This window comes from Rhinolophus sinicus, chromosome 11, assembly GCF_057876585.1.
Source record: "Rhinolophus sinicus isolate RSI-liver-muscle chromosome 11, RSI-T2T, whole genome shotgun sequence".
Lineage (NCBI taxonomy): Eukaryota > Metazoa > Chordata > Mammalia > Chiroptera > Rhinolophidae > Rhinolophus > Rhinolophus sinicus.
The window spans coordinates 16777501-16791408 of NC_142511.1; the positions used below are offsets into that span (position 1 = coordinate 16777501).

A 13908-nucleotide genomic window follows, 5' to 3' on the forward strand; every position below is an offset into this window, starting at 1 on the left:
CATGGATGAAAGAAACAGAAGACAAAAGTAAATGGAGAGATATTCCATGACCATGGGTTGGAAGAATTAATAATGTTAAAAATGTCCATATTACCCAAAGCAATCTATGAATTCAATGCAATTCCTATCAAAATTCCAACAGCATTTTTCACATTAGTAGAAAAAACAATCCTAAAATTTGTATGGAATCACAAAAGAACCCAAATAGCCAAAGCAATCTTGAGAAAAAACAACAAAACTGAAGGCATCACACTTCCTGATTTCAAACTATATTACAAAGCTATAGCAATCAAAACAGTATGCTACTGGCGTAAAAACAGATACACTGATCAATGGAACAAAACAGAAAGCTCAGAAATAAACCCACACGTATATGATCGATTAATTTATGACAAAAGAGCCAGGAATATACACTAGGGAAAGGATAGTCTCTTCAAACAATGGTGCTGGGAAAAACTGACAGCCACATGCAAAAGAATGCCACTGGACCCCTACCTTACACCGTACACAAAAATCAATTCAAAATGAATTAAAGATTTGAATATAAGACCTGAAACCACAAACGCCCAGAAGAAAACATAGGGGGTAAGCTCCTTGACATCGGTCTTGGCAATAACTTTTTGGATTTGACACCAAAAGCAAAGGCAACAGAACTAAAAATAAATAAGTGGGACTACATCAAACCAAAAAGCTTCTACACTGTAAAGGAAACCATCAACAAAATGAAAAGGCAACTTAGTAAATGGGAGAAAATGTTTGCAAATCATACATAAGAGGTTAGTATCCAAAACACATAAAGAACTCACACAACTCAATAGCACAAAAACAATCTGATTAAAAAATGGGCAGAGGAACTGAATAGTCATTTTCCCAAAGAGGACATACAGATGCCCAACAGGTACATGAAAAGGTACTTAACATCACTAACCATCAGGGAATCCACATCAAACCACAATGAGATATCACCTCACATCTGTCAGAATGGCTACCATCAAAAGACAAGGTAAATAAGTATTTAAGACGATATGAGAAAAGGGAACTCTTATACACTATTGGCAGGAATGTAAATTGGTGCAGGCACTACGGAAAACAGTATGGCAGTGCTTCAAAAAATTAAAATAGAATTACCGTATGATCCAGCAATTCTTCTAGGTATATATCCAAAGGAAACAAAACCACTATCTTGACAAGGTATCTGCACTCCCATGTTCATTGCAGTGTTATTTACAATAGCCAAGAAAACAACCTACACATCCATCGACAGATAAATGAATAAAGAAAATGTGGTGTGCACACACACATAAATAACGGAATATTATTCAACCATAAACATGAAGGAAATTCTGCCATTTGCAACAGCTTAAATGGACACTGGTGGCATTATAAGGGAAATAAGTCAGAGAAAGACAAATACCAAATGATCTCGTACGTAGAATCTAAAAAAAACTGAACTCATAGAAAAAGAAAGCAGACTGGTGGTTGCCAGAGGCAGGGGGTAGGGGGTAGATAAAATAGGTGGTCAAAAGTTACAAACTTCGATTTATAAGATTAGTACATTCTGGGGATGTAATGTGCAACATGGTGACTATAGTTATCAATACCGTACTGTGTATTTTAAAGTTGCTAAGAGAGTAGATCTTAAAAGTTGGTCATCATAAGAATAAATGTATACCTATGTGAGATAATGGATGTTAACTGAACTTATCCTACGGTCATCATTTCACAATATAAACATGTATCAAATCATTATGTTGTACACCTTTAATGCAATGTTGTATGTCAATTATATCTCATTAAAACTGGGGGGGTAATGTTTTTAAATAATGTCCATGCCCACGTGTCTGTTAAGAGGAGATTGGTATACTTTTAAATATAGTCCATGGACAAGAAACACTGCCCTGACATTGTATCTGACATATAGTTAAATGTATAACCACAAGGACTGAAACAGAGGTTATTTTACATATTGGTTAAAATTAAAATTCTGTGATTATGGCTCTAAAAGTTTGTATGAACAAAAATTGATCACATTATGAATAAACACAAAAAGGCTAAAAGCAATTAGTATATTACAATTTTTTGGATTTGATGGCACATTAACAACAAAAACCAATCCCAATCCAGGGCAGGAATGGATATTGTGGTTTCAGAAAGACAGGCACACATTAAATAGGAAAAATATGTTTAAATGGTAACATTCCTTAAGATAGAGGTCTAGGAGGTTTGGTTTCAAGTTCTACTGGAGAAATATTCACCATAATTACAAAGTAACTCAAATGATATATTTTTTGTTATTTGCTGATGTGCATCCATAATTCTCGTTTTGAAGCAAAGATTTTTATTTTTCTGGTGCCATCAAGTGGTAACATTATGAAGTGTTCTAGGGTGAAATGAAAATAACTTTTAGACAAAAGATATCACACTGATGTGTTATATCTACGTCAATTAAATACTACTGATGTTTTAGCACAAAAATTATCTAAAAAGAAAAAATATCAGAACTGATAGTTTACAATTATTTTAAACCCCCAACCCAAAATGAAAGTTAAGACGCGGAAAAATGAGTAGATCTTTAGCAGAATTCTCCAATAGCAAACAAAAAAACCAAAAGATTTATGAAAGTATTTGAAAAACAAAAATTTGTATCAAAATTATGTATCAGTCAAACCATGAGAAATGCTCCCTTCTGAAACTCCATGAACATGGCTGTAAAAGAATTATTTTTAAGGCCAAAAGCCCACAAGGACAAAGAGATTGAAAGAAAAGATAGCAGTAACAAAATTTTAGAAGCTGGAAAGAAGATGGATGAGTGGTTACTGACGGGAAACTCAAGAAAGCTGCCTAAAAGTGAGAGTGAAGGATTAAAAACAAGAAAATTAGTCAAAATTAGTTAAGAAGCAGTTAGGTCACCAATACACACACTCCCTCTTCCACTCCCCACAGCCAAGTACTCATCTCTACACCACAATCGAAGACTGAAAGTTTATAGTCTAGGAAGAGGAAGGCAGAAGGCTTCTAGACTACAGGACACCAGGCATAGTGAGGGAAGGAGTACCAGCAGATAACAACAACAAAAAGTGTTAAAAATACAGGAGATTGTGGTCATCTCAATGGTCCTGACAAGTCAAAGACCACAAACAGTGAAAATGATAATTTTCTGGAAAGAAAACCATTCGAAAGAAGTTCCCATCAACCTTTGATTCTTATGTTCAGGAAGTCATGTAACTAACTGCAGCATGCTTCATTCTGTTTAGATAAGGAAAAGGCAAAAAATTAAAATAAAAATTGATGCTTGAAGGAAAAAAAAAAAGTAAGTTCTTACATTCAGCAGAAACATTCGCTCTTCATGTCCCATAGCACCACCATTCATTACCTGAGAATTTACTGCAACTAACGAAGAACAGAACAGTAGGCAAAGCCGAGAACCTTTACACTCTTAGTTTAAAAGCCCATTTCATCTCATCTCTTCAAGCCATTGAGTAAATGCACTAAAGAATCCCTGTGAACACTCCTGTGAGAGCTGAAGGCTGGTGAACACTGGTCATGTCAGAAAAAAATAGACTATTATTCATATAAGACGTGGAAACTTGATTTATTTTTACATCCTGTTTTTGTTGATTAATTGATCAAAGTAGAAAGTTAAGTATCCCTGCTACTGCCGTGCAACTAAAAGCATATAACCATATTTAGGTCATTTAATCTTCAGTCATTTCTCATTTTCAGTCTTGTTTTTACATAGGATTATACACGAGATATAGTTACATGTATACATTTTTTCCCCAGGTACCAACATAAGAACATGCTAAAACATTAATACAGATAAAATTGTACCTTGAACACCTTCTAGGAGTAAATCAACTCCCTTCCTGTAAAAATCAGAAGCAGCTTCATAGTCATCTTCTTCTTCCTTTTTTAAAGCCAGTTTTATTAATTCTCCTGCTTTCTCCAAATAATCTCTCTTGCCAAGCTTGGCTTTTAAACTGCCAGGAAAGAGGCTACGATTTTCCCGTTCTTCTTCTGCTTTGTTCTGCTCACTGTCAGAAGCAACAGCCCCTAGTGCTGAAGGATCCGAAGAAAGATTGAGACCAAAAGTTCTACTGGGAGAATTCTGATTGGAAGCCATTCCATCATCTAACTCAGCAACAGATTCCACGTCAACAGTAAGAGATATCAGATCACTGTCACTGGAGAAACCTGGAAATGTGATGACAACAGTAAATAGATATTAAATTGAGAACTAGCCTAAAGAATACAATCATGCTGCCTATTCATTTTTTCAACTATCCAAGTCAATTAGGAAGGCTGTAATTTACTGACGGAAGTCAGTGTCTAGCAAATTGTTTCAGCTTAGTTCATTTTGCACTGTTTCTCTAAAGCTCTGGAAGACCATCTTCTTGCCTTAATTATCAAACTAAAACTGAAGAAAGGTCTTTATCTGGCCTCGTCAAAAACAACTCTTACAACAAGATCTTGTAAACCATTTATAGAAAGCTGAAACTTGTACACACAGCTGCTGTGAACATGATAAAGAAAAAAGAGTAAGCTTTAGAGAAGACAAAAAGAAATCCTTGAAACCCAGCTCTTAAAACTTACTGTGTGACCAACAGCAAGTTACTTAATAGTGTTATCATGCAGGCCTTTAAATGAGGAACAGAGTTAATGCGTATAAAACATAATATACTATCATTAAATCATAACTATTGTAGCAATTATATAATAATTATTTAACTATTAGACGATGTATCCTCACAGGTGTGTTTTTAGGTCACCATCTATATCTGCAAAATGTACGTCATTTAGTTTTTTTTTAAGAATTGAATTTTCAGAATTTTTTGTTTCAGTCTCTTTCACAGCTTTTGGAGAAAGTTTGGGTCTGTATTTGCATCTTAATTTTCTAACAGAAAATGAATAGGTGCTATTAAAATATATAGCAATGAAAATTACTCCTTTTATTTCATGTAACTGACTTCATAGTAAATGAGCGTGATCTACAATAACAGTTATTACACTTTTTGGTATTAGAACCTCCCTTTACATTCTTAAAATGACTGAGGACCTCAAAGAGATTCTGTTTATGAGGATTATGTCTGTGAATAGTTACCAATCTTGATATTTAGAAAACAGACTGAAAATGTTTTAATTAAACATTAAAGCCCATTACATGTTAACATAGCTTTTATTAAACAATAACTATATTATCCAAAACAAAAAATATTTAGTGAGAGAAGTGGCACTGTTACATTTCTGCAAATATTGTTAACAGAAGATGACCAGTTTCTCATATCTGATTCTGCACTCAATCTGTTGTCGTATGTTGTAACTGAAAAATTTGAATAAAATGTCACATGTATATGTAATTGAAAATGCGGTAAATATTTTAGTAGCCTTTTTAAATAATTGTGGATATTGTTTTTTGATACTACACCAAAACTTGACAAGTGGTAGTTTCTTAAGGTTACCATGTAAAATATAAGTTCCTAACAATGAAATTTCTATTTCTGTTACATTCAAATCCATTGGTCTGTCTTGCACACTGAATGGATCTTTTTATCCATCATGAGTTTGTAACACCACACATTGGTCATTTTGAAAATACTGGTTCCCGGGGGCGGCTGGATGGCTCAGTTGGTTAGAGCGCAAGCGCTGAACAACACGGTTGCTGGTTCAATTCCCACATGGGCCAGTAAGCTGTGCCCTCCACCTAGATTGAAGGACAACTACTTGGAGATGATGGGCCCTGGAGAAACACACTGTTCCCCAATAGTCCCCAATAAAATTTATTTTTAGAAAAATCAAATACTGGTCCCTGACTTACACTGACCTTCCAAATGGTGACAAATTTCATTATTACAATATCATCCAAAACAACACATTAGAACAATCAAACCAGGAAATTCTTTAAGTATTGGAAAACTTAGTTCTTAAAAAAGGAAACTAAGTGACATACATTTTGCAGATATAGACAATGAGCTAAAAGCACACCTGTGAGGATACATTGTCTAATAGTTAAATAATTATTATATAATTGCTACAATAGTTATAATTTAATGAGTTATATTATGCTTTATATGCATTCACTGTTCCACATTTAAAGGCCTGCATAATAACACTATTAAGTAACTCAAAGTGGCATAGAACTTATGACTTCCTAAAAACTTACCTGCAGTCCCTCAGTAGCCACAGGGGGTTAATTCCAAGACCCCCTACGGATACTAAAATCCAGGGATGCTCAAGTCCCTTATATAAAATGGTACAGAACAGTGCAAAGAGTGCAAACAGTGCGTCCTCCACACCCATAGAGTCCCAACCACAGATAGAAAATACTGTTTTCAACCCACAGTTGGTTGAATTCGTGGATGCAAAACCTGGGGATACGAAGGGCCAAATGTATATTTACATGAAAAAAAATTGCATGTAAGTGGACCCAAGTAGTTCAAACCTGTGTTGTTCACAGATCAATTGTGTACACAAATATTCAATCATTATGTTGTATACCTGAAACTAATATAATGCGGTATTGTCAATTATACCTCAATAAAAGAGACAGATAGATAAATCCAATTTTGTTTCTTAAAAGGAACAGATTTCATTAAATGCACAATCTCAGATGAGATCCATTGGACCTAGTAGAACTCTTTTCAATTCTTTGACATTTCAATTATACAGACAGTACTTCAAAATCAAAATCTTTTACAACAACATACAAAATTATCTACTGTTCTGAGAAATATATTAACTTTATAAAAGTTTTTAAATAAATTTTAAATATTTTATGTACTTCAATGCAAATTTATGTCTTTAAATGATGCCTTTATATAACCTAGCCCCTTGAAATGAATAAACAAATGGACAAAATGTAAAAGAAAGGTCCTCGTTTATGCGGCTAATCACAGAAAGGAAATGCTGTTATGGATCTTTCGTCGGCTGTCCTGTGTCTTGTCACTATAACCCACAATGCCTATCGCATTGTGCTGTTTCATGCTTTGCCTGATGTTCCTTTCTAACAATAACAGCTAAGGGCAAGAGGGTAAAATTATGTATACTCAGTTTCTTGGCTTTTGACAACAAAAATCTAGTGTCATAGTTACGTTTCCTCTTACCTTTCCAACTTTATTTTATTAGCAAAGGAAATCATGATTAAATGAAACGAGATCAAAAAAATTAAGGTCATCAAAATACCTACGGAGAAAGTCAGACAGTACAATAAAATAGTAAATAAATAAATATTCTATACAAATTGTTTCCTTTTCAATTTCTTTGTAATTCTAAAGGAAAAATCTTTCAAAGTAAGCAAGCAAGTCAAAACAAGCAGGTTGGGAAGAGGAATTTTTTTTACCCTAAGTGGGAGAAGCAAAGGTAAACAAAAAAACTTCTTCTGGTTTAACTTTTTTGGAGGACAATTTGGCAATACATATCAGATGCCAAAAAACGCTTATATATTGGACCCAGAAATTCAGCAATTTATACCAAAACAACCAGAGATGTGAAAAAAGATTTAAATATAAGACTATCCCCCACAAAAATTAGTGAGAATTTTTAAATAAATTTCTAACAATAGAAGAATATGGTTCATCCCTATATACAGCTATTAAAAATGTTATAGAAGAATGTTTAACGCTAAAGTATTCGTGACCTATTATGCAAAGACAACAAACTGCAAAGTACTATATAGGTGTGTGTGTGTGTATATATATGTGTACACACACACACACACACATACAATAATTCTAATTTAAAAACACAAACAGAAAAAAAGGTTAGAAAAGTACACTAAACACCAGAAGTAATTTTCTCTGTATGGCAGGATTACAGCTGACTCTTACATTCCTTGCACGTGTATGACAAGCCCTTAAGGCTCTGTACATGAAGGATATCAAAGGAGATACAAAAAAGACTAAAATTGAGAACCTGAAAATAAAGATATGTTATACCAATATCATTTACAGAATACAAGCCTGTATGAATTATCGAGCAGCCCGTGCGAAGAATTCCTGACTTAGAAGACAGAAATGATTATAAAGACAGATTTGTTTAAAGCAGACTAACTCCTGACACTTGTTTGCCTATCTTCTTCAATTCTCCTCTTAAGATGTTCCCTCCTATACCTAAAAAGCCTAACCCTATCATATCTCAACCGTATACAACTAATCATCTTTTCTAGAGTTCTTGATATCATTCTCTTCCATATTTAAGGAATTTCTAAATTCCCGTCTTCTCAATGAAGTACTCCCCGAACAGCTCAAGAATAATAGCCCCTTCACCACCACAGCAATAAATAATATCTATTTAAACATTCAGTAACTAGTTTATTCCTCTAATATCTTTAATATATCTACTTAATACAGTGCTTGCTCAATTCCTTAAAATCACAGTACTATCATTCAACCTGTTTTATACAAAGCTACATACTCATAAATACCACATGAAATAGAGACTAGCTCTCTATAACCCAGAAAGAGAGTTAACAAGTAAAATATAGGGAGCAACAAACAAGTAAGAGGTTTTCATTAAGGTGAGTAGGAAGAAAACTGTGGATAAGGCAAAGCAACAACTGACAGTAGACACTATTTGTCAAAAGTTAAACCAACCTGAAGTCAATCCAAGTACGGTATTTCCCCGGAAAATAAAACCTAACCGGAAAATAAGTCCTAGCATGATTTTCAGGATGACATCCCCTGAACATAAACCCAAATCATCCTTTGGAGCAAATATTAATATAAGACCCGGTCTTATTTTCAGGGAAACACGGTATAAAAGGGCCCTCTAGGTGATCAGGAGAGTAAAAGGTCCATCCTTCACCAATGCCATCAAGTCAAAAACCTAAGCCTTTTTTGGAAGGGATGAGGGCAGGGGGGTGGGGTCGGGAGTCAAAGGTTCTATGAAAGCGTTCTGCCTCCAGATTCATTTCACAGAGATTCAAGTCTCGGGGCTATTAGAGGGCCCCAGGTGACTGGTTAAAAAGCAGCTACAGACACGAGGGGTTTATTTAGCCTCCCAGTTCACCTCCTACCCTCACCTTCTGTGCTTTGAACTGCTCAGAGTAAGGCAGTATAGTGCAATCTGTCTAGGACACCACCTCTCAAAGACAGGCACCAGGGGAAAAGGTTGAGTTGCCACAGAATAAATCTTTATACTACAAACTATCAGAAATCTGTATTTGAAGACCGTCTGCAAAAAGATACCAGTTTTCTTTAGAACAACAGGTGGTCTCTCATGGTCGACTATATATAAAGTACATGGCCTCATTATTATTAGCTGATAGCTTTCACTGAGCCCTGAGGTTCAAATATTGCCACAGTCAACGAAAGGGAATTTCTACTTTTCCTAGTAGCAATGACTCATGCTTCATACACAAAGCAAGATATCTAGCCAGCAGAACAAAGGTCACCCTGAGATAGAAGAAATACATACCAATCTCCATTAAGAAACAAGCCCTTATAAATATGATTTTAAGTGAATACCTAAGTCTAAAACTAGTTAAGATTCTAATACTAGTTAAGATTCTAATACTAGTTAAGATTCTTGAACTTGATTACCAACTCATGATTTATTAATAGCTATTGTTCCTAAAGGAACCATTCCTTTGATGTTTCACCTTTTTATAACATCCCTGAGACCTGTCTGTGCTTCACCCTCGAAATTTTATGAAAAGAGCATCAGAATATCTAGTGTATGTCTGGTGAAAACCAGCATGAGCTCAGAAAACAACACATTCATCACAATTATAACCCTAATACTGTTATCGTATCATGAACAACAAAGATCTATGAGTTGGCTTCCCTTTCTACCTAATGAACTTTTTATGCTGCTACTCTCCATAAACTTCTCTGCAAATCACACCTGTTTTTTACCAGCACACAAGCAGTTCACACTGAGCTTTCTATACCAAATAGTATGTATTCCCGCTGTCTTCCTCTTGATAAAGTTAAAACTCTTCATTTCACAAAATACAGTTCTGTCATTGCTATTAAACACCCAGAGTACCTTGACTGCCTCAAGCACAAGGTGTACTAAACCTCTCGGAAATTCCAATCTTAATTGTAAAATACGGGAGAAGGTACCCTTACAGCGTGAGCTCACCCTTCTCATTTCCTGATCAAAAAGTAAAGTTTCTACTCAGTTTTACCGAAATCAGTCTTGTTCTATTGGTGAGACCAGTACTGAGCAGACGGACCTTGGATTGGGTCCCTGACCCAGAAGGGTCAGTAACAATTTCGTAAAAAGGAATTTACAAACCTCTTCACCCTCAAAAATGAATTGTATCCAGTACTTGCTTTGGAGAATGAAACATAGTGCAAATATTTCTCATTTCATTAAAATTATTTCTGCTCCACAATAAAAAAAAAAAGCAGGACAAGAAAAAATAATAGGGGCCGGCCCAGTGGCTCAGGCGGTTAAAGCTCCATGCTCCTAACTCCGAAAGCTGCTGGTTCGATTCCCACATGAGCCAGGGGGCTCTCAACCACAACGTTGCTGGTTCAACTCCTCGAGTCCCGCAAGGGATGGTGGGCTCCGCCCTCTGCAACTAAGATTGAACACGGCACCTTGAGCTGAGCTGCCTCACGGATGGCTCGGTTGGTTGGAGCGCGGACTCTCAACCACAAGGCTGCCAGTTCAACTCCTCGAGTCCCGCAAGGGATGGTGGGCTGTGCCCCCTGCAACTAAAGATTGAATATGGCACCTTGAGCTGAGCTGCCACTGAGCTCCCAGATGGCTCAGTTGGTTGGAGCGCATCCTCTCAACCACAAGGTTGCCAGTTCAACTCCCAAAAGGGATGGTGGGCTGCGCCCCTGCAACTAGCAACGGCAACTGGACCTGGAGCTGAGCTGCGCCCTCCACAACTAAGACTGAAAGGACAACTTGAAGCTGAACGGCATCCTCCACAACTAAGATTGAAAGGACAACAACTTGACTTGGAAGAAAGTCCTGGAAATACACACTGTTCCCCAATAAAGTCCTGTTCCCCTTCCCCAATAAAATATTAAAATAATAATAATAATTAAAAAATTAAAAAATAATAATTGCAAAATAAGGGATTTATCTATATCATCCCTGATGTTCCTTCTATTCTCAAATCCATTCCTACAACATACTAATATCTTGAGTTTTTATTTGCCTCACCCAACGCCTAAAGTCCTATTCAACATTATCTCAATAGCGCTTGGGTTTTTAAGAGTCAATATTTGTAATGTGTATCATTTGTTTTACATGCACAAATACACACAATGACACATTCTCATTTGTGTTTATCTTGAGAACAATGAGCTGTTCTTTTTTTCACATTTATTTTAAGCTCCCGACCAAAGAAAATTTAACTAATAAGGGGCAGTGAATAAAAGTTAACAAGATAAGCCCTGAAGAGAAAAAAAGAACTTCAAACTAAATAAGCATACTTTAAAATAGAGGGCCTAGACTAATCCCAGTAACAAGATTTAGAGTTCTCGTGGTGCCACCTAGTGGACATTTACTACAAATTCTACTTAAATTTAAATTACTTTTAATTAGACTTGCTGTATTTTGTCAACTTACACAATACCATGTAGTGCAGATTTTAAGTTTGTCTTAAAAATAGATTTAAGTTATTAAGCATCCAATCAACTGAAGAATATTCCTTTTTAAAATAGCCCTGCCTCAAAGCATCAACTTTACATCAACTAAACAAAAATAATAAACAATAAACAGTGAAAGAAAATATAATAAAAGGTATTTTGACACCAAATAACTTTTTTCAAACTTAAATAACTACATACCTTTCCAATTAGTCCCCCCAATATAATATAATCAACATTATTCAATTTAACACTTATTAATTATAATTTTCATGCTTATCTATTATACATAATGGAAAAAATTATTACCCTGCCATCATATAGATACACAAATCTCGGACTGGATGTGATTTTATGAGATCCCTTACGTAGACCAGCAACAGATGCTCAAGATGTACATCTCATCTATTTTAAAACGATTAGTTCAAGAAAGCTTAATAATAAATCCTTCGTGGAGACTATAATTATTTAAATGAGCACTTAGGAGCTCCTAACCCACAATTTACAGGCCAAAATAAAAAGACAGATATGGCTACTCCAGAAGACTCATAAGAATATTCACTCTTGAGATCTACTTCATATTAAGAAGTTGATCTCTCAATTTGTATTTGTGGTCATGATCCCCTAATTATTCTTATTGGTTACATACACATGGAAAATGTCCCTCCCAAAACTGCGAAGGAAGTAATGTATTAGAAAAAGGAAATGACACAGGTTACCAGATGAGACTATACCAACATCAAAGTCTCCAATATCAAGGCCAGCATGGCAGTAAAGCAACCTACATCCTTCAAACAGACCAACAGATGAGAGAAATATGTCAAGAAGCTCAATTCTCAGGCATTGTTTTGGCCAGGGTTCCACAAATGTCATAGTAACTTCATGGCTAAGTTTAATCCAACAAAAGATGGAAGTTTAAAGAGGAAATAAGATGTTAACAATCAATTAAACCTTTCATCTTTGAGAAAATATATAGCTTAATTTTTCTGAACAAAGGAGATCAAGAGTAACCAGCATTTCATTTTAAAATCACAAAACAATATTAACTTTTTATCTAAAGACCTACCGAATAACTTTATAATTTCATATTAGATAAAATATATTTACTAGTTAATCACCAAACTATTGGTTTTATGAAATCTTAAGGGGGTTTCCTCTAACCCAGGGGTGTCCAAACTGCGGCCCACGGGCCAACTGCGGCCTGCAATCCATTTTTAATTGGCCCGCTGCAAATTCCAAAAATATATTTAGTTGACTTAAATAAACCAGATGAGGCAACACGTACTTTACCTCGAGTGAGTTGCCCAGCTGTTTGTGTATTTTACCGCATATGGCCCTTGGTGAAAAACATTGAAAAAAGTTTGGACACCCCTGCGTCTATCCCATTGTACTATAAAATAATTTTTTTTAAACCACTAATCCAGGTCTTTATGTTTTCCTCAGAAAACTTTTTTTCAACGTAACTTAAAACTTACTGCATTTTTATGGTTCTAATAAAAATAATGATCACTTAGCCTCTACATCTGTTCTCTGAGAGGTGATTTACTTGCCCGCATCATTCTATAATAATTCTACCTTGAAACAGGTATAAGGACCTTGAAACAGCAGACTGTATATTAAAATTTGCCCTTCTGGTTCATTCCACTAGCAAACTAATTCACAAGTATGAAAACTGAATCTACCTTCAAAACACCATGTAAAATACTACACCCAAAGGAGTTGTTATAGAATGAATCACCTCCTCGCATTTTGGCTCTATACCCAAACCACAGCATTTGCCAACCACAATCCCTCTATAACCCTCCATTTCACTGCATACCTGTGGGGCTTGGCTGGCTGCCGGCTTTCCTGCTCTTGCTACTAGAGGCCCTCTCACTTGGTTGTCTCTGGGGTTTGCAGACCTTTTGGTACGAAAGTAAATCTTACATTGCCCAGTCTGCCAGACAATCTCATGATATTTAAAAGTCATTTCCCCTCTCAAACAGCAATGAATTTGCAAGCTGTCTAACACTCCAATCTGTATCTGTCAACAAGGTGTCTTTCAGCAGGATTAATTAGCCAAGCATAAAGGCTTTTTGTAAACAAAGGGGGTAAAAAACATAAGCATTAACAGTATTTCCAGTTCCACGTTTTTCATTCTTCATGGATCACAGTGTATTTTAGAGATGATAACATAGCTGGAAAACTAAACTATGTCCTGAAAGGATAAAATGTCAACATTACTTCTAGGATTCATAAGTCTTTTCCTGTGTTTTAACAAAAGTGTTGCCCCCAATTTCTCTGATAAAAGCATATTCCTAAAAGAGAAAATCTTCCAAGGAAAACCCACCTTGTAAACTCTGAAACAACTGCTTTACGT

At 35.6% G+C, this 13908-nt stretch overlaps 1 protein-coding gene across 2 annotated transcripts in view; it reads right to left on the reverse strand.

Annotated features, from left to right (window-relative positions):
• Positions 1-13908, reverse strand: part of RPS6KC1 (ribosomal protein S6 kinase C1) — a 140360-nt gene that overhangs the window by 88917 nt on the left and 37535 nt on the right. For both annotated transcript variants that reach the window (XM_074322170.2, XM_074322171.2), the window contains exon 7: positions 3832-4194. In XM_074322170.2, coding sequence (XP_074178271.2) covers positions 3832-4194 — 363 coding nt within the window. The remainder of the gene's footprint in view (positions 1-3831; positions 4195-13908) is intronic.